This window comes from Photinus pyralis, unplaced genomic scaffold, assembly GCF_008802855.1.
Source record: "Photinus pyralis isolate 1611_PpyrPB1 unplaced genomic scaffold, Ppyr1.3 Ppyr1.4_LG8, whole genome shotgun sequence".
Lineage (NCBI taxonomy): Eukaryota > Metazoa > Arthropoda > Insecta > Coleoptera > Lampyridae > Photinus > Photinus pyralis.
Window position 1 is genome coordinate 16,800,611 of NW_022170819.1, and position 24,864 is coordinate 16,825,474.

The 24,864-nt window shown below is 38.0% G+C and overlaps 2 protein-coding genes across 2 annotated transcripts in view; both read left to right on the forward strand.

Moving 5' to 3' along the window:
* The first annotated feature begins 1,588 nt into the window (after window positions 1–1,588).
* LOC116178787 (glutathione S-transferase 1-like) lies at window positions 1,589–4,046 on the forward strand. The gene is made up of 3 exons (XM_031498400.1): window positions 1,589–3,281; window positions 3,326–3,529; window positions 3,573–4,046. Exons 1-3 carry the CDS (start codon window positions 3,141–3,143, stop codon window positions 3,882–3,884), a joined length of 657 nt encoding a protein of 218 aa, XP_031354260.1. The 5' UTR covers window positions 1,589–3,140; the 3' UTR covers window positions 3,885–4,046.
* Window positions 4,047–11,746: 7,700 nt separating this feature from the next.
* The window catches only part of LOC116178519, a 50,523-nt gene continuing 37,405 nt past the window's right edge, over window positions 11,747–24,864 (forward strand). The window contains exon 1 of the mRNA XM_031498026.1: window positions 11,747–12,479. Within this exon, the coding sequence (XP_031353886.1) occupies window positions 11,780–12,479 (700 nt within the window). The 5' untranslated portion in view covers window positions 11,747–11,779. The remainder of the gene's footprint in view (window positions 12,480–24,864) is intronic.

A 24,864-nucleotide genomic window follows, 5' to 3' on the forward strand; every position in this document is an offset into this window, starting at 1 on the left:
CTCAGCAGCGCTACCACGCAGCCGTCGTCCCGCGGCCCTATATTATAAATACAATGATATTAGTCCCAGAGTATTTTTTAAGAGTCAATATATCATTTGTTTGGACGCTTATTGGCTGTGTTGCCACCATATACTGCCCATACCTCCACCCGATAACAATTGGCGCCCAACGTGGGACACCGTCGAGTGTAGCGCATCGGCGCATCCACTAATGAGGGACTCAATAATGGGAAACACGATAGCGCCTATACCTACTACCGCCGTCAGTACATTGTCCGCTGCCAGTATGAGAACCGCTACCACCAGCTCAACCTCGACTCAGAGCCGACAAAGATTCTAGCCACGGTCGCACAAATCATCAACCATCTGACCGCTGAACTCAAATAGCACTAGAGGGCACCACCACCGGCCTTCCCGTCTTCTCCGGGGACTCATTCGAGGGCCAAAAATGCCGTTTCCAGTGGAGCCCAACGCGCCCTGGACGAGCAGCAACTGCAGAAGGCGGTCGTCAACTGGTGGAAGCCGCACACCTACCTCCCCCATCTCGAAGTGCGACCAGTGGGTCACGGAGCATATACAGTTCTACAACCGCGACCAAAAGAACGAAACCGGCCTGCTACTCTCTCCCTTCAGCGGGAGGCCCAGCTCGCTACACGGTTGCGCATCGACATAAACGGGCACATAGCCTTGCTCGCGGATCTACTGCATCACAGGCGGAGTGGGGCCGTTCATGCGCCTATCGGGCCCCTGGCAATGTGATCGAGATGAGGTGGTAGTGTACTTAACCGCCAGGTTCTACGCTAACTTCACACTACAAGAACACGGAAATAAAGTCATTTATCGCACATAGAACCGAAAAATTTTGATTAGCATAATCTCGCCCCCTCAAGATAGATAACTCGCCCCTCGTTCGGCGTTTCGAGCCTACAGGCGAACACAATCACGGAATTAGGTGTCGTAACTCAATTTGATGACAGTTTTTGCCACCCCCGTGACTGATTCATTCACGGAGAAAATGTTAGTTACAAACAACAAGTCAGTACACACACAAACAGCTCGCTAATTTCCACATATTAAAATAAAATGATCAAAATTTATATTATGAATGTTACGTCTGGTCAAGACCATGTAATCAAAACATAAACAAAAATTCAGTAAGCATTACACCAAAAACGTAAACGATTACGAACAAAAGGATAACGGTATCAAATACGTGATTCTGCATTAAGGTTAAATCAAGTCAATTTCAAAAACAATAATTGAAACTCAAAAAAATATAAAATGCTACATACAAAACACAAATACGATATAAAGAAATGCAAAGATTACTACCTGCCATTAAATAACACAAAATAACAACAAACATTTATGGAGCAACGCGTTCACGACAGCCATTAAAGACAAGATGCCAAACGTAACCATCGTTCGTACGCTCCAGAGATGGTGCAAACAGCTTTCCCCTCCTAAAGTCACTGTATCTCTACAAAGTAGCGCAATTGGTAAGGACAATCGTGTTAGACAGAGAAAAAACTATTTTGAATTACAATGGCGGAGTGACAGTTCCAAAACGCATATGGCAGTTGCCACCGGTGGAATTCCACTAACAATAAACATGCCTGGATGTTGTGTATCACATTGCAAAAATAAATCTGAAAAAGGCTTTAGATTGCCACAAGGTAAAAATTAACCATTGCTTGTATTCAATGAAACGGTCATACCTATATTATATGTTTTAATTTTTTTAACGGCAAATAAGTGATGTTAATAGAAGAGCATCTTGAGTGAAAAGTATTGGAAGTTTGCTCGCAGAATTGCTACTTTGTAGAGATAGAGTGACCTTATCCCTTCCTAAAAATTGCGTGGTTGCAAACTCACAAAAATGTATGCATTGTCGTAAGTTGCATATACAGGATGGAACCTCTCAAGGTGGTCGAAGAAGACACTAGCTAGGCCAGTTGGCGCCGACCCTCCAAATAGACAAGTTTCACTGCCCGTCTGCTATTACTATCCCGAGCGCCACTGCCATCGGGACTGCCGCGTGGCTCAAAGATCACGTCATCCAATGCACGATAACTACCGCAGCTCGGGCTACCAAATATCGCCATGGAACTTGGGGACGCCACCGCTTTGTCCTGCTTCTTGGGCATGAACAATTGGCTTCGCGACTACGTGTCCCGCTGTGCCGAAATTCAAGCTCCATTCAACGACATGTTAATAAAGGAAGCCCGTTTCAGGTGGACGGCCGCCGCGAACATGACTTTTGAGCGTCTGCAAGAGGCCCTCGGTCAGCCACTGGACCTCCATCGAAGATCGAAGACCAGCGTCGGCTCATAGTCAGCTCGAAACGAATCCCGCTCAGACCACGTCAACCAACTGGAAGAGGTCAATACTGGAAGGCCGACGATTTACATTACGCACGGACAGTCTAGCATCCCTCTGGCTGGATCGAAACAAGGCCGATCGAAGTAAACTCACCCGCTGGGCCCTTTCAACAAATACAACCTATGTTATTGGACATACATCTTACCAAACTTATTACCTATAAACAAACGTGACAATGACAGCATAAGAAGATTATATACTTCAATGCAATTATCTGTTTGGCATCATTGCGATGAGAGGCATTTAGTCCATTAAAGGCTCCATACTGCAGCCTCTGGAGGTGCGAACGCAGTATAGTTAAATTAAGATGAATATTTGCAATTTTATCTTTTTTTTTCCAAATCGCTGTGTTTTTGACTGACACGGCGGTGATGCACCAAAATAGTTTTTCGTTTTCTGGCAACTAAAAAAAGGTCAAAGAGTAACTAATTATTCTTTGGTCACGTATAGCTACTTACTTAAAGGATATGTACCTAAAGGTTATAAATGGCTTTTGATTTTTTGTAGGTAACATAATGAGGATTTGGATGATGAGGACAGAATGAGGATTGTAAAATACCTACAAAAACAGTATCAAATTCATAATTGTTTTTATATTTGCCGATTTCCCGTCGCTGTGCGGAAATATAATCTAAAGGTATCGGGCGCGGATATCGTTTTCAATAAGCGTGGGGAATTGTAGGTCACTGGTGAGTTAAAATATACCTCGTTTCTGCATGCACATTTAGTTCCGCCGCATCTTCGATACCGGTAAAATCATGTCTCCAAAATTATATGTTATTGACGTCAGCCCTCCAGTTAGATCGGTTTATCTAGCGGCGGAAGCTTTGGGACTCAACCTGGAATATATACAGCTGGATTTATTCTCCGGAGAACACTTGCAGCCGGAATTTAGGAAGGTAGGAGACTTACTTAAGTCGATCTTAGTAATCGTGCTCGGTAGATTAATCCCCAGCATACAGTTCCCACTTTGGTCGACGATGATGGAACCATCGTATGGGACAGTCATGCCATTAACGCCTATTTGGTGTCAAAGTACGGAAAGGACGATTCGTTGTATCCAAAAGATCTGGCAAAGCGCGCCGTTGTCGATCAAAGACTGCACTTCGATTCTGGTTGGGCTTTTCTTGGAGTTAGAAACATTGCTGTAAGTTCCGTAAATTGTGCCGAGGCTACTATTTCTATTTCAGGAACCCATAATTTTTTGGGGAGATAAAACAATTCCGGAACAGTACAAGGCGAACGCTCTTAAAGTTTACGATTTTTTGGAAAGATTCCTGGATGGAAACACTTGGGCTGCGGGTGACCACGTCACGATTGCCGATTTTGCGCTAATTCCAAATATAACGTCCTTGAACGTGTTGGTTCCAATCGATGAAGTCAAATTTCCTAAGGTGAGGGCATGGATGCAGCGTTCGGAAAAGCTACCCTACTATAATGGAGGCAACAAAAAGGGCTTGGATGATTTCGTAACGCTAATTGACAACAGGTTAAATCCATAACAATACACTAACCCTTTTACTGAATCAAGGTTTTTTGCTTATTTTTGAAGATTAAGTTTTTCTACTTAGGTATATAGTGTCACAGTACATTTAAATAGGTTGCACCATTGTGATCTGTTACCATAATTCACAATTTTAAAAATATAGATTGTAGGTATGTGATTGATAATTTATTAGGGTAACACTTTCTGTAGAAGCATTGGGAAAATGCCACCTCTGCCAAGAGACTCCAAGGTCATTAGCAACCCGTTTTTGGGTGAAGTTTTTAGTTCACACTACAATGGATTTTTTTTTGTAATCCTCTACCTCTGTCGTGTCACCTAATGTCATTATTTGGTGAGAGCTGGATTGTTTTCATGGTGCCTCCCGTAAACTTGCCAACGATCTTTCGAAGATTTCCGATGCCATTTAAGTGATCTTTTGGTAGTACCTGTTGTATGCGGCTAGGCGCGAGGAGCTGCTGAAATCCGCCTTAGAATTCGCGTCAGGGGTTTCTCTTGGATCGCCTTATTTCGATATTGTATGTAGCTAGTGCTGCTCTATACAGTTCTCAGAGTTTCCTTTCTGCTTTCTGCCTCTCAAAGTTCCACATTCCACCAGGGTGCGTTTCTTGTAATCCCTTTCGTTTTTGCTGGACAAGTGACTTAATATATGTTTGTTTTCTTCATAGGAATATCTATACCTATCATCGGTTACCGTTTGGCGCAAAATGTTCGGCAATTGAGCTTTCACCTGAAACCAAATATGTCTATGGTCCAAGCCTAACTCAAGACGTGTCAATTATTTAGTTTTTCCACAAGTAGTGAAATTGCTAGCACCTCCTGCCTAATTTATTGAACATTTGCCCCTGTTAGGTGTTGCATGTGAAATCGAGATAATGTATTCTAACGACTCACCTTTGGGTGTTCGAGCTGCCCCATACTGACCTTCACAGAGCCTCTCGGAAAGTAAGCCCAGGTCACTAGATTCTCATGCCTCTGTAACGCGGTCCTTGAGATGTTAAACTCTCGGCGATTAAAACACAATAAAGAAGCCGAATACCTCTATTCTCAGAAATTCTCTAGGTACTAGATTCTGCTAGGTCACAGTTGGTACTCGTGGTAATATGAAGTACGTTCAGGAATGGACAATAGTGCGCACTATGCAAGTAGGTCAATTTGTCTTAACTGGATCTATATGGTATTAGCTTCCCTAATAGTAAATTCTGTCGAGTTTAAAATTCTTAAACATATGCGCGGGTTGCGTCCCGTAATAATAGTGTAACAGGAGCGAAACTGGCTCAGTTCAAGGTCGCTCGCTACCTGGTGGTGACTTTGGGAAGTAGGTCAAGGTGAAGCTCAAAAGTGCTTTCAAGGTCATCGGATGCGGATGACCCCATTTTTTTGCAGTGTCATCTGTTACTCTCAACGTTATTAAAGATCAGTGACTCCATTTTTGTAATATCCTATTTTTCAAGGTCATCAAAATTCAATGACCTCATTTTTGTCGTTTCATTTTCAAGGACAATGGCTCCATATGGTATAATATTTTATTTTCAAGGTGATCAAAATTTAATCGCCTCCATTTTTTACATTAATCTATCAGAGATCAAGGATCCCATTTTTTGGAGGTTTTTTGAAGGTCATGAAAGGTTAATGGTCTCGTTTTGTAATCTAATATTTTGCTTATCAGAGGTCAATTACCACGCTTTCGTGGTGTCATTGTATTTCTTACGTCAACAGATGTTAATGACACTTTTGTGGTGGTATGTTTCATTTTGAAGGTTAACATAGTTCAATGACCTCCATCTTTGCGGTGTGATATTTCATTTTCAAGATTATCAGAGGTACTCTTAGAATATCTTATTTCGAGCGAGTATAAATATTTATAGTAGCACGAAGGTAGCACCAATATTATTATCATCACTCAAAATTTGCGGAAGAAAACTACTCGTAAACTGCTCTACCCAAAAATGCACCGATTCGAATACTATGTCACGTATTTTTCTAATAAAATAAATGAGTTTATTTCGCTTCTTCGATGTTCAATCGAATTTTAATTTCGTACGTTCATTCACAACAAGATTTTATACCGGCTTGGTTGAAATTATAATCTTTTTTTAATATCTTGAGGATATAACTGGACACAAGCGACTAACGATATATCTTGTGTCTTTTAACATCGCGATTTATATTACCGCTTAAAAAACCGAAACGGACCCAACGCAAATCTCGCAATCAGCGTTTCCTCTCAGCCAATTGCCAACCCGCATTTTTGTTAGCTCGGCCCTGTCAATGAGAGCCAACAGAGCTGGATGGTTCACGGTTGTCTCGGTTAAAAACCCACGCATCTTAAAAGGCGTATGATATCAGTACGCGTCAACTCGCCAAGGGCGACTCGCCACCGGACCACTCGCCATTTCGTTGGCGAGTTGTCGCAGTGGCGAGTCGTCCGTTGGCGAGTTGTCGCATTGGCGAGTTGTCCCGTTGGCGAGTTGTCGCGTTGGCGAGTTGTCCCATTGGCTAGTCGGTCGGTGGCGAGTAGTCCGGTGGCGAGTCGCCCTTGGCGAGTTGACCGTGTCCCTATGATATCGCATAGCGCTTTCAAACCTACTCGCGCCTATTATTCGTATAGAGCGGTACGTATGCAATTTTACCGGTCTAGCGGGCTCCCCGACCGTGGACATTTCCACTACAACCACATCTCAAGAAATAAATTGAGTTATAGGGATACGTAACCGAAGTTTTTATAGCAGCACTACCGCTCAGCTAACTACCTTGATCAGTGGCCAATTGTATAACTGGCAATCTGTAGATATATGTATATGGTTCTTGAATTAGCGCAATCGCTATCTTGAACATAACAAATAATCTACACAGCATGAGATCGTACCTGAATATACATTTTTGAAATACCATGTATATAAAGTAATATTAATAATTTATTTATACCAAATGTTCCAGTGAATAAGTATATATAATTTGTAATTTAAATTCAAACGGAACTAGGCGTGCGATTCGGTTTCGCGGGGAAAATAAAACGTATGCTTTCGCCGCAATAATCCTGCCTAATGTCGTTGTTACATCCTTCCATAATAAGTGCTTTAAACCGGAACCGTTTGCCTGCATTTTCCTGTGGCGTCACAGTGACATCAGCTTTTTCAGGTAGGGCACGTCTTGCATTCTACGTAATCATTTATATTTATAACGTACTTACAACACGCGTAAGACTTTGGGGTAAATTATAATTCAATTTACGATCAGAATATTCGTTCAAATTGTGTAGTGATTTAACCTATAACGTTTGCATCGTAAAGCAAGCAAAGTATTGATTTAAAGGTATAATTCAGGTAACGTATCGATTTTGATAGGATATTTAAAATTGGAGCTTTATCTGAGCACAACGTTCTCAAATTCTTTTATAATAAATTTACCCAAATTAAGTTTTGGATATGCCAATACCACATAATTTAGTTACCACATAATACATAACAGCTTTATATATAGGCAAACCAACCTACCTAACTAAATATATGTTTATATATTTTTATTTAATCTTTGAGTTGGTGAAGTATCAGCTCAGCTGCTCTACCAACCTAATCCACTATAAAAATCCATGCATTAGCATTCCTTGCAACATTCGCGACTTTTGCATGGGCCGCCTTTTTCGTAACCCCTGATATAGCATCAACCGCCTTTTATGTTGTAATGGGAAAGGGTTGCTTTCTTCCTTGGATCGCATTGTTCGTAAAACTCGCCGCACGGACCACCTTTTTCGAATTGACCACCGACCACAAGTTTTGCATCACACATCGCTACGGCATCGACTGCCTTTTTAGCGCATTTCCACAAAAATAAAAAAAATGCGCTATTGTGGCCACTTTGTCCGTCCTTCCATCCGTCCGTCCGTCCGCTCGTTTTGCGACGTTACTAGTTCTTTATCTTAAGAGCTATTGTTCTACTTTTTTCGCTATTTGGTTCGTTATGGTGTCGAGTCTTGTACCAAGGAAGGAATTTTTTCTGTACCGCTTACAAAAAAAGTTATTTAAAAAAAACAAAAAACCGTTTTTTACATGTTCCATAATTTTACACTTTTGCCGTTTATTAACGATCCTAGAGATCGTTTATAATTTTGCATTGCTATCTGTCGTCTGCCTGTTGGTCTGTCCGTCTGTTCCTTTGTCTGTCTGTCCATCTATCTGTCCGTGTGAACGATAACTTTGTTTAGAAATGTTCGATCGCTTTTACATCTCCGTTAGTTATGAACTGAATTGCATGAAATTCAATATGGGCATAGCTTTAACCATATAATACTGTTGTATATTAATAGAAATTAGTAGTGGGTTGTGTGTGTGTTACTATGGTTTTTCATGTTCAATAAGAAATAAAATAAAATCTGTCATATATAAAAGGTGGATGTTTTTTCGTGTTCTATACAATTCGAAGAATATACAGGGTGATTCCTATAGTACCTGCCACCGTTTGGGAGCGTGTAGGTGGTGCGTAGGGGAGTATTTTGATATAGGACACTTGGGGTCAGAAATCTAAAATAAGGGTGCCAGAGCCAAATTTACCTTCTGGAATTTCGCGCCTGTAGGTAGGCAACCCAACCGGCCGGCGGTGGACACGGAGCGATCTCAGGCGGCGATGTGTGGCTGACACTTGATCAGAATTTTGTTTAAACCCACGAAATCCCGTCTGCAACGACGCGTATCAAGTGAATAAACATATGGCAATAGTATAATAATAGTTGGCTAGATGTAGGAAGTGCATTGAGAACAACGGTGGCCACGTTGAACACTTGTAAACGTTATTGCTTTTGACTGTCGTTTTTCCTCCTTCCCTCCCATGTCGCTTCCTCGCGCTAACTCGCTCTGCATCGCTCCGCGCGAAACGTCGGTCGGTTGGGTTGCCTACATACAGGCGTGAAACTCCAGAAGATAAATTTGGTTCTGGCGCCCTTATTTTAGATTTCCGACCCCAAGTGTCCTATATCAAAATACTCCCCTAGGCACCCCCTATACGCTCCCCAACGGTGGCAGGTACTATAGGAATCACCCTGTATATTAAATACGCAATGCCAAAAGTTGAATCGAATCGATTCAAAATTCACATCTCGACCATTTATAAACCGAATTGCAAACTTATTTACTTATAAAAGTATTTGAATGAAATTTGATACATCGGCACTTGGAATAAAGGAAAATCAACCGCCAATTTCAAAATTTGGTTTTGCGCATGCGCAGTGCCAACTGTTTTATTTATGGAAGAATTTAAATGAAATTTGATACATAGGCACATGTAATAAAGGAAAATCTAGCGCCAGTTTCAAAATTTTATTTTGCGCATGCGCAGTGCGAACTTTTTTTATCTATGGAAGCATTTAAGTGAAATTTAATACATAGGCGCTTAGAACAAAGGAAAATCTAACATTAGTTTCAAAATGTAGGTTTGCGCATGCGCAGTTCCAACTTTCTTATTTAGAAAAGCATTGAAACGAAATTCTTCTCATAAACTGAAATTGAAGTACTTAGCACGTCAACAATGGATTGCCCATGTGCAACGCTATCTTTCATATTTGTGGCCGGATTTTTACGATTTTAATAGAAGTTGCATCTTACAATAATGGGAAATGAATGCAAGTGGAAATGCATGACGAAGAAGCCATGCTTGTTGCAATTTTCATGGCTTAAATTGACATGGTAACGGAGATAGTTGCTTGTTGGATCGGATCATTCGCAACGTCAGTTTTAAAATCGTAAGAAGACAGGGACGACTGTCGAATCTCCAATGGATGGCACATTTCGCAACACTCAATGCTTTGAACCGCCTTTTTAGTATCTAGCTTTGATTTAGCATCGGCCGCCTTTTAGATGGTAATGGGTAAAGGTTGTTTTTTCGCTTCCACGATGGATAGCAAATTTTTGAAGACGGAACCGCTTTTTCAACGGAAGGAGTGCTTGTCGCACCGTCCATGAATCGCATTCCCTTTTACGGTACCCACTTCCGACGTCCCGTTGCCGTTCACCCCAAATTCGCGGTTGAAGTTTTCACTCCACCATCAGTTAGATCTTTTCGGAGGCTACCACATTTCCTTTTTCGGTGCATACTTATATTACACCCACATTTTGGTGGATTTCGTTAAAAACCTTCCAATAAGATAGTACTTACTTTTTGGGGTACTTCTCATTACTCAAGCTTCTATTGACGACACGAGAAAGAGAGACAGCGATTCCAGATTTACGAAACGTTAAACCGCGTGCCAAAATTCGCAACGGAAGGTAAAAGGTGCCCGAAGTTGACTACCTCTCGAAGACGCGCGCCTTGAAAAAGGTCGTTAATTTCGCCCCTAGGACAAAAAAACAAAATTCCACGCAGGAGTTGTGCGCGTTTACAACATCTTTCCGACGACACCAATTTGAAAAGAATCGGACCAAAACTGTACTAGAAGATAGGAAAAAACTGAAAAACCTTCACGTTAGTAAACTACGCTCGAGGATGACGCCCAGATGTTGCCAACCCCACATCATGTAGCCCTGTCCCTAAGGTTGACAAATTACACGGCCTTGTAGATACACGTACACCCGTTGCCTTTCTACAAGAGTTCTTCTACGCGCCCACATTTGCTGCCAGCCAGCCAGCAAGCCAAAGTGAGATTAAAAGCTACTTTTTACAAATAAATTTGCAAAAATGCGCTAAAAAGCGCAATTATGGAATTACTTAAGATGTGCACACGGACAAACAAGTGTGTACAATGGGTTGCCGCTCCTTAGAAAATCGGGGCGCATTTCTCGCTCAAGCACCTTTCATTTTTGCGAACCAATTTCTCTTTTGCAGTGCGTACCTGGCGATAGACGATAGCTCGCACAAAACGTGCCTTCTCGATTGTACGTTTCTGAAATAACGCGCATTAATCTTAATCTTATCACAGTTTAAAGTTATAGAAGTCACATACAATACCTGCCCTTTTCTTCCATTTTTCCCTTAATTACTTACTTCCGCTACAAATGGCTGATTTTTTAATGCGATTACCCATCGTCGGTAGATACGTGGATCCGAGCGTGGATCTCGACGGAAATACGGCGCATTGCCTCTTGAAGTAAATATCACTTTTGTACTGTATAAACATCGATAAGGGCCAGATATATCTTATCATGTGATTAGATAAGGGAAGTGGGAATTTTTTATATGCGTTTTTAGTTTTAGCCGCCTAGAAGCAATTGCGTCATGTTTGTGTTTTTTTTGTTCATAAAACAATAATCGCGCGACAAATAAACTTTGTAAGTAAGAAAGGGAGCTGTATTTTTTTACTGTTTAAGTATGTGATTAATTTAGTGCTTTCTGCAGGAGGATAGCGGACCGATTTTTTTAATGTACAAAAGGCCCACTTTCAGCGAGCTGTATTTAAACGTGGTAGCAGCGCGATATAAATCAATAGAGTTTAACCTGACGTGGCCTGTGAACATGGGTTCATCAGCGCACATGTGATACCTTCAACTACCGGCACTTGTCCATTTAGTTCATCACAAATCTTCGCTTAAACCGGAAACGAACAAACTATTCCCAAACCCAATCGCGACGAATAGCGCGTTCGCGAATGCGTTTGAAGGGAAAGTGCGCGAAACGTTCGCCGACAAACTTTTCAAATTGATAAAAAGTCCCAGTGATAACGGACCGCCGCGTCGCTATTAATTAATTACTAAAAAATCGTTGTCAATTCACAAGCGGGTAGTTAACGATAAGTTACTTACGATTTAAAACGATAAGTGCGCAAAATTATGCATTTGCTGCGGGTAAATCTGTTGCCTTCTTCCGGAATAGCTATGGTATTACTCGTATCAGAGACTCGCACGAACTCCGTAGTGATCGCCAGTGTTTCAGTAGTTCTGTTAAAGCAATCCACGCAGGAGGTGAAACATGGACGAGTTACCCAATTCCGACGATCCCCAAACGGAATGTGATGGAGAAATAAGGCGCGTCGCAGACCAACAGCATCTCGAACCGAAAAGTGCGCCGGAAATTCCGTGCAGACGCTCCGCGCGTATCTCCGCCGCCAAGGAAAACGGCACGCTTCTCTTAAACGCGTACGAATACCTCATCGCCGCAAGTTTCAATAAGAAGCCTCGAAAGGAGATCAGTGCGCGACGTAAGACCGCCAAAAAAGTGACGGACCCCTGCGATTGCCAAGAGAAGTTTTCGATGAGTTCGAAGAGATTAAGGACCCTATCCCATTCGAACAACGCGTCTCCTGCCACCGAAAACGAATGCGATCAACCGCGCAAAGATGATGAAGTAACGGCGGTCAATCTAGCACATGGATCAACTGATAACAATGCGGTCAACGATGATAAAAAAGACAAAGTCGACGATCGTGATGAAATCTTTAAATGTGTTAAAATGAAAACGGAATCCAAAACAAATAGTGATTTAAAAATGAAAATTAAAAAGTGCTACAAAAAGTCGAAGAGGAAGGAGCCGAGTGGCGACCTAAATAAAGTGACTGTCAGCGATAACGGAAAACCTGGCGTTCCAAACGAATCCGGAAAGAAGAGGAAGCGGGAAACGTGCAGAAAACAATTTCGGCACAAAGACATCACGTTATACAAGCTCGGGAGCGGTAAGTCAAGTTTTTTGAGCTTTTTTCTCTTACTACCAGAGAAATTTTAATGGATTCAGCATGAGTTCATTGCACAAAGTTATCAAAATTATCTGAACTGAAATATTCAGCTCACTTTCGACGCAGCGATATACGTCAATGGATGGTACTCATCTAACGCTTTGTCGCAATTCGAAATTGCCACAGTATAACATTTTTCGCCCATTTGCGTGTACCTATAGGGTGGTTCAAATTCCTGGCTCACCATTAGGATCTCCGGATTTTTGAAAAATCTTTGAAAATAACTGAGATATCACCGAAAAACTGAAGATGTCAAATTTTCATTTTCCCTAGCTTAAACGGTCGGAAATAGACGGTTGCCATTAGCACCTTCTTGGGCACTTTTTTTTGGAGAATCTTAATCTCGAGCTTAATCTGTTATCAAACTTTCCGTAACACGTTAGATATAGAAGCTACTACAGTGGCGACAACATGGTATCTGGTTTTTGATTGATCATTGGTTCCGGTCGCCATATTGGAGCTAAATTCCAAATTGGCCAATAAAAGCCTCCAAAACGACACGATACACTCCGTGCTATAATTATAAATTATACTGTTTTGACAGTTCATGCTCCACGGCTTCACATTACTATTTATAGTTTGCACTTTGCTTCTTGTATTTGCTTTATTTTACGTTTTCCGTCTCCAATGTCGTATTTTTCAAGACGCATATAGCTTGGATTTACGATATTCAGGTATTCAATCCGCTTAAAGTATTTTAGAGGTAAAACTGTACCTAACCTTACTAGTGGTAATCAGTGGCGGTCCCAGGATTTGATAAAGGGAGGGGCCCAAACCCGAACCCGAAAAATAAAAGAAACCTCGCATATGAAAATGAGATCGACACAAAATGGATGAAAAAAATGGACAATGCCCCTCCCCCCCGGGACCCGCCACTGGTGGTAATTAATGTAAAAATCGAGGGGTTGACCTCGCTGGGAATTCGGTATATACGCTGTTTGTTTGGGGAATTCTCTGGGAAGTCTGAGGAATTCCCAGGAGTGTTTTGGGAAGTCTTGGGAATTCCCACAAATTGGGTCATCATTTGTGGTAATTTCTGCTGTTTGTATTTTTATTATACACATCGACAGTATTTGTTTGTTTTTTTAAGTTTATGATTTATTAATTTGTTTATGTTTTTATTAGTTTTGTATTCTTTGTTTGAAATCAAATCATGGAATAATATCGCTTAGGTTAATTTTCCTGATTTTTCTCAATTATTAATCTCCTTGGCACTTGGCATACGGCTAGTTGTTCTTTTCACAGGTCCGCACTCTGGATTTCTAGATTTCAATGGAACTATAGGTCTTAATAGTTTATGATTTTTGCCAATGACTTTTGACCTAAAGTGTAATTTAAAGAAAATACACAGGGTGAGGTTTTTTAAAAAGCTTGGGAGCCGATCTCTCTTATTACAGATCTCTTTCATTACAGACATCTTCAGAATCGAATGTCAGATTAGGATCAATGGATTCCGCCTGCGGCATCTTGGTTACCGTTGAGTTTTTGCACTAGAACTACGTCTATTCTACGTTCAAAATTTCATTTAAATCATTATTATATTAAATTAAATTCAAAGAATTAGTCTGGCCATTCAGCGCGGCATTGCTGCTAGTATTATGGGCACTTTTCCTTCTACAATCTCTTTAGATGAAATTTTCTTCCTCTCTTAAATTTCAAATCTTTTTTATTAAACATATTTTTTAAATCTCTTAACAAATAAAAAAATCGGATTGCGCATGCGCAAAATACATTTTTTGATTCAGAATTAGTTTTAGTACCTACTTTATTTTATCCTAAATCGTTATAGTAACAATAACTCCTTAGCGACGGGTTATGTTACGGCACATTTAACAACACTAGTGCTGTAAAAAATTATTACCTGACGCTGTCAATGGCAACGAGGATGTATACAACATTTCAATTAAATATTTGGAAAAATTTAAAAAAACAAATTGCGCATGCGCAAAACAAATTTTTTATTTCAGCATTAGTTTTCCTTTTACTCGAGGTGCTTTCATCTGGGCTTTCATACAAAATTTCATGCAATCCGGAGATGTCAAAAAGGCCTTCCTTATTTTTTTGGGTTCATTGCCAGTTCACGACCTCCGATCTGCACATTTGATAATGAATCTCGTAATGAATCCACTTGCAAAATTTCATCGTAATCGGTCCATCCGTTCTCTTTTAAATCGATGCACATGAATCCATCGATCGAGCGAGCAATCGTACGATTGGGAAAAAGCATAACCGCTCGTTTAAAACTCTAATATTACCTAAGTCTTTTTTTAATTCTAAAAAGCTGCGTTGCTAAAACAAAAATGGTATTAGCGAGGGTATTAGCTATGTTTGTTAGTCAATTGAAATCTTTGATAGGCATCAGTTATCCATATTTAGGAAGAACAGTTTAGACATGACATGAAAATTTTTTTTCGAAAAGTTACTCACTTTTTGTTAAATGGTAATTAGGCTTAAAACAAAGCTTAAACTTTCTACTTTTCAAATGTGGCAAAATGACGATGGGATCTCGTCCAGGTTTAGCTCTGTGATTTTTTCTGGGCGCGCGCACACGTAAAGTATTAAGGCTTAAAACAAACAACAGTTTTATTAAAATCGCCTCGAAAATCGCTGACTATAAGCTCGGGTTTAAGTGCCTAATCCGGCTTGAACTCCCCCATAAGTATCATGAATATGGAAAATCGTGGGTAGTTTCTGGGAATTTCCGGGAAATCTTTGGGAATTCCCAGGAATTCTCTGGGAATTTCTAAGAAGTCTCTAGGAATTCCCAATTTTTTTTCTCCCAATTTGCACAGATAGATTTAATTAGTAGTAAAAACTTGTTTGACCTATGTTAATTATGAGATTTATTAAGTGTTATTGAAACAAAGTATAATATCTGTAGCTTGAATTACAACCAAATAACAATTTAATTTTTTATTATACCTGAATCACAATCTCCGTTTTAAACACTCAAATGCGTGCGAAAAAGGGCCTTTAAAACACACGTGCTTTAAAGTTGCTAAGTAACGGTACTTCAAGTATGACTTTTGAAACTGTCATCTGGATGAAATAAAAAATCCTCTTAGGTCGCTTTCTGTAAATGCAGAACATTTCTTTGGCTTTTGTACCTATCCTTTGGTTGAAGCTTTCACAAACGCGCGTAATTTAGGGTATGCTTCCAAATCTGTTCCACTTTTTAATCGCAGCATTGCTTTAAAGTTTTGAATGAATGCACCAAAATATAGAAGATTTAAATACCTTTGACATTTCCTTCATATATGCCAGCATTATGGATGCATTTAAGACTGTATTCGTAAGTAACTTCCTATTCATCCATGGAAACAACTTTTCATATTCTTTATAATAGGCTTTACTGAAGTTGGATTTTACACCTTTGTTTAGATTTTACAACAATCGATTTAATGGACGGTGTATTATCTTTTTCAACGGAAATCGTTTAATTCACAAAGACGATGATTTTTATAAGCAAACGTCAAGTGACATTTCCATGGCAATCGTGAAATTACGAACACCCAGCCCACTTAATTAGACATGTATTCGAGTATAACGTCAATATGACTTCATTGTATTTCCTATTTTTAAATTATACTGCAGGTATAATAAAAAATACTATAAGATACACGTGTATAATTGGTCTTTAAAGCACTTGCAACGTTAAAGGCACTCCGCTTTGCGTCGTGCCCTTAAACTCGTTGCGCGTGCTTTAAAGACTTGATTATACACTTGTATCTTAATATACTATTTAGAGATGCCCTTTTTAAATAATAAAAGACATCAATTTCAAATAACGTATTTCAAGATTATTTTATTTCGAATTAGAACAAGCAAAAGCTTTTATGGAGAATGCATTTTTCTCAAAAAGTATAGTAAAAGTCAATCCGTGGACATACGGTACATGTACATATACCGATGATTTTTTTAAATGTTGTATGCCGTTTATACCTAAATATAGATTTGTATCTTTCTTCCCCATGTCTTAAATTCGAGGATTGGTCTTTTGTAAACTAGTAATATACAGGGTGGTGACTTGCGTAACGCATCATAGGGATTTCAATGTAAAATTCATAACATGCGATTTTGGCTCCCCAAATTATTTTAGAGCAAAAACGTACTAAAGTTTTTTGTAAAAAAATTTTTTTACGCCAATCAACCGTATTAGATTTCAATTTTTTTCATATAAAGACGGAAAATTGGAAAAATAAAGCCCGCATCTTTTTCAATAATCTGCGATGCCACGGAATTTTCCGAGGAATTTTCTAAAACAAAAAGATAACCAGTTCTCAATTAGCAGCAGATCGAAATGGATTTTATGATCAACTTGGTTACTGTCTTCCAGTTAATGGTGACTTATTCGAACATTTATTGTAAATTGTTATATTAGGAAATCGTTTTTAGTAATTTGGTCTTTCTTTATGTTGAATACGCTGTTCTAAATATAATACTTTTTGATGGAATTTGATTTGTTTTATAGCAGACATTCCATGGCATGACGAATATTGGCGTAGTTTTTGTATTTTAAAATTCCATGGCATCACAGATGATTGAAAAAGATGGGGGTTTAATTTTTCCAATTTTCCGTCTTTATTAGGCAAAAAATTGAAAACTAATACGGTTGATTGGTGTAAAAAAAAATTCTACAAAAAACTTTAATACATTTTTGCTCTAAAATATTTTGGGGAGCCAATAATCGCATGTTATGAATGTTACATTGAAATCTCTATGATGCGTTACGCAAGTCACCACGCTGGGACAATTATTACACTATCAAAACTAATACTAATATAGGTACCTAGGCACTATTGAAGTTCAAAAAATTTAATTTGCAACGAGGTATGGATTATAATTTACGGTACCTATTTTAATTTGCAGTAAGGAAGACGGTCAAACAAATCGCAATACAAATAAACACCCACACAAGGTCGCAGCTTTCCAGACATCAACAACACAATATACAACAGCCCTGTGTTCTAAAAATAACGTAGAATTTTGATATTTGTTTTTAAAGGAATGTTACCTATTCCCATTTCTATTATTTATTTAATATAAAACGGTAGGTAGAGGTACCGTTTGCGATGAATAGGAAACCAAATAAATTGCGAAGCAAGGAGTCGATAAAATAAAAATATAACTGTGCTTGATTGTGCACGAAAAAGTAAACCAGCACGTCCACCCCTTTTTGAGGCACAGGGTACCCGTTTTCCGTGCCAACTTCATACCATTTTTGGACGCACTAACGAAATGTGTTGTACCAAATCGTTACTACCTGCATGATGCATGGACCATGTGGCGAAAAAATTTCATCCTAACGATTCTAATAGGTGCACGTCGTTTAAAAAACTACGTACAAGATTTTCTCTGAAGCAGCTAAGTCGTTATGGGGTTAGGGGGGTGGTGAGGGGTTGTCACTCATAACGTCATTCTGGTTCCCCCTCGATACCCCCGAAACGGTTTTTCGCGATTTTCAATATCTTCTTTAGTTTGGAAAATATGGCCGACTGCAAGTTTTAAAATTGACACCCTGTATTTGTGTCACGTAGGTATATCTTCTAAAAACTGAGGATAGAAACTCACAACTGTCGAAGTGCACCGAGACTTTTGGTGGAAAATATCAATAGTTGTTGGCGGAGTTCGTCAATTAGCGCCAGTTGAGATACATGGAAGGCGTGTAGACGTCGTCGAAGCTTGCGTCAAGAGTGGAGATGTTTGGAACAATTTTTATGAGTTACATGTTACTTTCTGTGCTGGAATCACAGAATGGGGATTTTATGCTAAATTTGTAAGCGAAAGAGTAGTAAATATGTTGAATGGCGAATGGCGATATTAAGACATATTATAGCGTTGTCCAGATATGCTTGTCTGTATACCTACTAGAGAAACATCTGTGGTTAAAATTAAAAAAAAAGTCTCCATAAATAATGTGACATTGCGCAGCCTGCCCATGCGCATATTAATCGTCAAGATTTTTCTTGGCTGAAGTGCCAGAGCTGTAAGCTACCGAATTCAAAAAGAACGAACTAAATACAATGAAAAACTGTAGGATTAGTTAAGGCCTTAGATGGACGGACTGACGGATAAAGTTACCATAATATAGTACCTTCCAACATGAGTCAAATGCGCCAAAGGACTGCTGTGTAATGCTGTTGAGGAACTTTGCAATGGGGCAAGGATTATGGTGTAATCGCTATAGGGGCCAACATGATCAAATGTAGGAGTTCATCTGGGAAATGAAGGGGAAAAGGATATAGTGTGGTAAAACTGAATTATAATCTGGGCAAATGCAATACGAGTACAGTGAGAAGCGTACCTATATTTTGACTTATTCAAAATCTCCATTAATCCTTGCTCCATATTGATTGCAAAGGAAATTTTTGCAAGTGAATTTACTTTTACAGCCGTAAACACTACGATATTGATTACTTTTGGCCATTGTAAATAAACAAAATGGCGGTCTTAACCCACCAATAGTAATTACAATGTGCTGCCATCACAGGTCTCACTGTTAATCTGAATCGCGAATTTAGTTTTGAAATACTTCAACGTTACTTAAACAAACCAAATTTCTAGATTTATTTTTTAGAAACAATTTTCGGACTTGTAGTCAGACTCAGTAGTTTTTTAGATATTAATTTTTATACAGTCGTGGTTTTAAGCATAAACAGGGTGAAGGTTTGTCATATTCTTATCAAATTCCTTTCGGGCAGCAAACTTTTTCCTCTTTGTACTTACAGGGTGAGTCAACGATTGCGCGGAGTAACTTAATTCCTTGAAGATAAGATTTTTCGATAGAGTGCTTTTGTATTATGATATGGTTGAATATTCTGCACATTTTAAAAATATTTGGAATTATACAGAATGCGCCCACAAAGTAGGGCGTTCAAATGGTACATTTTTTTAAATAGAACTCCCTGTATTTGAATGCTTTTTTGAATTCTACGTGTAATTGTACGTTTTATTTATTATATGGTTAATATCCGAAAAGTTAGTAGTTTTAAAGGTAATTCGATTTGTAAGAAAAATTGGGCATTTGCAAGCGTCAGTATATTGTCAAAATTATTACTTACATTTTGATTCCAGGTTTTATATCTTTTATTCTGGGTTAAGTAAAAGTCAAATAAATACATCTACTATAAAACATTAAAAAATAGCTTGCAGGGTGTTTTTTTTAGATCCAAAGTTACAAATTTTCATATTAAAAATGTTACTTTTTTTAAATGGAACGCCCTGTATATTTTTCTGTCATCTTTTAGCTCCTCCAAAAACCTTCAACTAATAATAATGTCCTATACCTATCTCTGATAGTCTTCGAAACATCTTGGTCTTCCTGGTTTTTATATTCTAAACTTAATTAAGTTACCTATATGTAATTTACATAATAGTGAGGTGGCCCTGCAAAAATTTAAATTTAAAATATAAAAAGTAGAAAAACCAAGATATTTGTTTTTACTATCAACTTTATTCTCTAGTTTTTATAGACTTAAATGAATTATTAGAAAAATGAATCAATAAATATGATTTTAACTTGGAACGAGGCAGATAAAAATTGCCTTTTTTGCATGGCGACCTCACTATTATGTAAATTAAGTACATATAACTTATTTAAGATTAGAATATAAAAACCAGGAAAACCAGATGTTTCGAAAACTATCAGAGATAGGTATAGGACAATATTATCAAAAGTTGAAGGTTTTTGGAGGATCTAAAAGATGACAGAAAAATATACAGGGTGTTCCATTTAAAAAAGTGAGATTTTTTAATATGAAGTTTTGTAACTTTGGATCTAGAAAAAAACACCCTGTAAGCTATTTTTTTAATGTTTTATAGTAGATGTATTTATTTGACTTTTACTTAACCCAGGATAAAAGATATAAAACCTGGAATCAAAATTTAAGTAATAATTTTGGCAATATTACTGACGCCTGCGAATGCTCAATTTTTCATAAAAATCGAATAATCTGTAAAACTACTAGCTTTTCGGATATTAACCATATAATAAAAAAGACGTACAATTACACGTAGAATTTAAAGAAGCATTCAAATACAGGGGGTTCTATTTAAAAAATGTACCATTTGGGCGCCCTACTTTGTGGACCCACCCTGTATAATTCCAATTATTTTTAAAATGTGGAGAATATTCAACCATATCATAATACAAAAGCACTCTATCGAAAAATCTTGTCTTCAAGGCAATCATTGACTCACACTGTACATAACATAACGTTTCGCTCAATCTAATGATGCACCACGGCTTCTGTTGTGACGTGAATAGCTAATTGGATAATTATACAGCCATTGAACACCTAGGTTCAAGGCAATCGAAGACAACAGACAAAAAGACCTAGGCTCTTCTAAACCAAAATTGTGTGTTATCGGTCAACTAGAAATCAATTTGGCAGTTTTGAATTTGTTTCAAAACAGATAACCGGTTATCAAATAATCGGTTAATGAACAATGTAGTAAAGCACGTTTTTTTTAAATTATTAGTGACAGTTGAGCATGAATGAATACTTGCTCTGAGGTTTTTAAATTTAAAACATCGTAACGTTCTTCATCATTTAATCGGTCAATCAGATAAATCCATTTTTTCCGCAATATGCGTAAAAGTTTTAGTGCGCGCAAATTTAATGATGCCGCAAATAATTATTGTGGTCGACGCTTTTTTGATGATAGCGCTATCGGGTATCAAAACAGTTCATTGCCTCTATGAGCGCTCTCCTGCGATTTTTTTCTAACTATGTCTGTGTAAAGAGGCCATGTTAGTCAAACAAAAAATTGGGTACTGTGGATACCATAATCGATCGCTGACGATGGCGTCTCTTTTTCATCCGAAAGTGCAAAATTTTTTTTTAAATTTTGTTTTATTTTTTATTTTTTTAGTATCAATTGATTTTATTTAAATATTATATAAAATATTTCGAACATTTTAAAAATGTTGAAAGATTTAAAGAGAAGAAGAAAATTTCGTCTAAAGAGATTGTAGAAGGAAAAGTGCTCAAAACACTAGCAGCATTGCCGCGCTGAATGGCCAGACTAAGTTTTTGAATTAGGAATGTTTTCGAATGGTGCTCTCCTGGGACATTTTTCAATTTTTTTCCTAAAGTATTCACAAATTGCATAGCTTCCGTACACCAGGGAATATTTTTTTAAATTATTTATTTTATTTTAATTCTCAAATTTTCGAACTCGTGTCTCGTCCAGACCTTCCATTTTCCCAGTGAGAGTACCCTTTCACATCTTTTGATTTTTTGCAAATAAATCATCTTTTGAAATAAAAGAACTGCATATTTCTACTTTCCACCAAAAGACCTACCCTACGACACCCATGTAGCGAGTAAAATGTGTTTGACCTTTGGGCGCGCTCAAAATAGGAGGAGCAAATTCGCGATAGGCACACTGGAAAAGATAGAAAGCATGTTCAGAATTAAAAGGTGCATACAAAACTGTTGTTTTATTAAGCTTTTGGCGAGGCTTTTGGTATAACCGCAAATTTAAAAATAAATTTCAACATTTATGTTGTTAGTAGCAAAGCAATAGCCATGACTTTTGTTGTTTTATGAATTGCTACTAATAACAGAAATGTTGAAATTTATTTTTAAATTTGCGAGTATACCAAAAGCTTAATAAAACAACAGTTTTGTATGCACCTTTTAATTCTGAACAACTTTAAACTCTACAGTTTTTTCTGTAAAATGTGCAGGAGGGTAGGGGTATTGCATTGCATAAAACTAATTTCCCATGTTAAATCCCTATGTTCCTACTTACCGTGCACCACCCGGTATAGATCTGCTATGTCAATTTTTGGATTTAAATTGATTGTTAGTAAAAAGGAGATCAACACGTAGTCTGAGAAAATATTAATATCAAAACAGGCTTCCTCAGAAACAAACGGAGCTATAAACGAATCTCAAGCAAAAGTAATAATTACAATTCGATTGTATCGAAAATCAATATGTATTCAAACGTTTAACCAGGAAATCGATGAAAATAACAAAATTGACTTTTGAACTTCGGGTGGCAACCTTTTGAGCTCAGAAGGGCGCATACTTCAAAATCTGTAACACAAGTAACACAATAAACAAATAAAAGGGTTGCTGAATCGTGCTGCACATAAAATATTGCGAAATAGCAATGTCTAACGTCTGACACGGAGGGCAGTGGTATACTAAAACTGTGATTAATACTCAAAAAGAATCACTAATCCAAATGACTTTACACTAGCAAAAGTCCGGGTACAACAGCATAAAAGTGGCGTTAAATTCAAGAAAAATACTTTACTATGCATAAATAACTAAATTTCTATTTAATAGCAATAGAATCTAATCAATTCAAAACATAAACAAGATAATATGAGCCGAGTCTTTGGAGTAAACAAACAACGTAGCTAAAAATCATAGATATAGGCTTCAGGCTTCTGTAAATGTGCTGCGTAATAGTCGAGGTAATAGTGTAACATACCTCGAATTGTTTAAACGCAACACAGATTCGTAAAACGTTTCAATGGAGCCACCATCCACAGAAATCAAGAAGACAGATAAATCACTCCAAAGTAAAATATGGTAGAGGCAAAACACTATGCCCTTTTCAGGTAGACCTGAAGTCAAGGAACTAATGGTCACAAAAGAACATTCTAAGGCAGACATTTTACTGAAGAGGAAGAGAACTAACAACTGCGAGCAAGCAGAGAGAAATAGGGGGACAGAAGTGCAGAAAGGTACAAGGCGTGCACTCTGGCAACAAGACAATGAAGTAAGTAAAAGAACTCTGACACTAAGATAGCCTCTAACGGCAAAAGAAAGAACTAGGTAGAAGAACTCAATACCAGCGAAAATACAGAACTAAGGTAGAGATTAATCTATTTGAGAAATAATTTGTATCTATACTAGTGGATTGCAAAGTAAACACTTAGATGTCGTAAGGGTGTCAAAGTCACTAGATATAGAAAGTACCGCAATCCATTGGGCTCGTGTGTTAGAGAGAGAGCAGATGACTTTTGCCCAAAAATGGCGGAAGTTACCAGATTCTAGTAACTTTAATGTTAGGGATTGTTGCACTTGTTAATAGAAATTTCCTGTTGAAGTTCGAAGTAAGGATTTTCCAGTGCTTCTGTCTAAGCTTAAAGTTAAGACATTATATATGGGCCGTCTGTGTGGCTCAGTGGTAGAACGTTCGGATACATAGCCGGGAGGTCGCGTGTTCGAACCTGGGTTGAGGTGAATTTTTCATCTGTGGCAGAGCTGGGAATTTACTTAGATCAATTTCGAGCATTCTGCCGGCTACTCCGAATTAGGTTTAGGCCCAGAACAAGAGATGGACAATAAATAAATCAACGGAAGCGCTTCCACGACAACTCCCCTACCCCTCCCTTCTACACTCTTTTCCAGACACCGTCTTTTCGTCTGGCCTTTTGATGTGTTTACTTTTTAACTCACTCACTGGTCGTTCCTTCATTTGAGTATAGGATACTGGAGATGCTGCAGATTTAAAGTTGGAGTGGACCTTAATTTCTAAAGCTGTGGCCGATAGCTAAATCATAAATTAATTACACGATATTCTAAACCGATCCCTAATTAAATATCGCAGTATTGGAATATTGATGGAAGCTTGTTGCTATGTGTATTATTGGAGGATTCACTTATTGATGTATATTAACTTTTCATTAGATTTAATATTGAATTTCGCAGAGGCAACGCAAATATGCGTTCATGTTTTTCAATTCGCTAAAATGTCAAGTGTTTGACCTTATATCTTTATAAAACGATCAAAGTGTTTACGCAAATTACTGTTATTGTAAATTGTGGCATCAAAATAATGCTACTATTTACTTCTGATTTTATCGCTTCTTTACTAGTAGATATAGATGCATTTTTCATTACTTTTCGAGTGGGGAATATCGACTGGTCAACTAATTTGTAATATATGGACTGTAATTATGGGGAAATTTGCGCAAATGAAATAATAGGGAGGGAAATTTTTCCCTTTGATACTGTTTTGTTATAAATTTGAAAGAACAACAGGAATTTGTCAAATTAATTATTAATTAATTTCAGAATTATGCAGATGTGACTATACTCGTATGTGCAGTGTATGTCCAAATACCTCATAAGTTGGTTCGATAGTAATTAGTGAGATACTATTTATGAACCTTGTTTGCGACGTGCAAATAAAATTGTTCTCGAAATGGCGGAATAAAAAATACTACTTTGCAACGGAGGGTTTGACACCTAACACCAATAACATTAACTTGAATGACCTTATATTTTCTTAGTTAAAGGAGATACCGAAACATGTTTATTACATATGTTTCTTTAAAATGAGTCTTGAATAATCT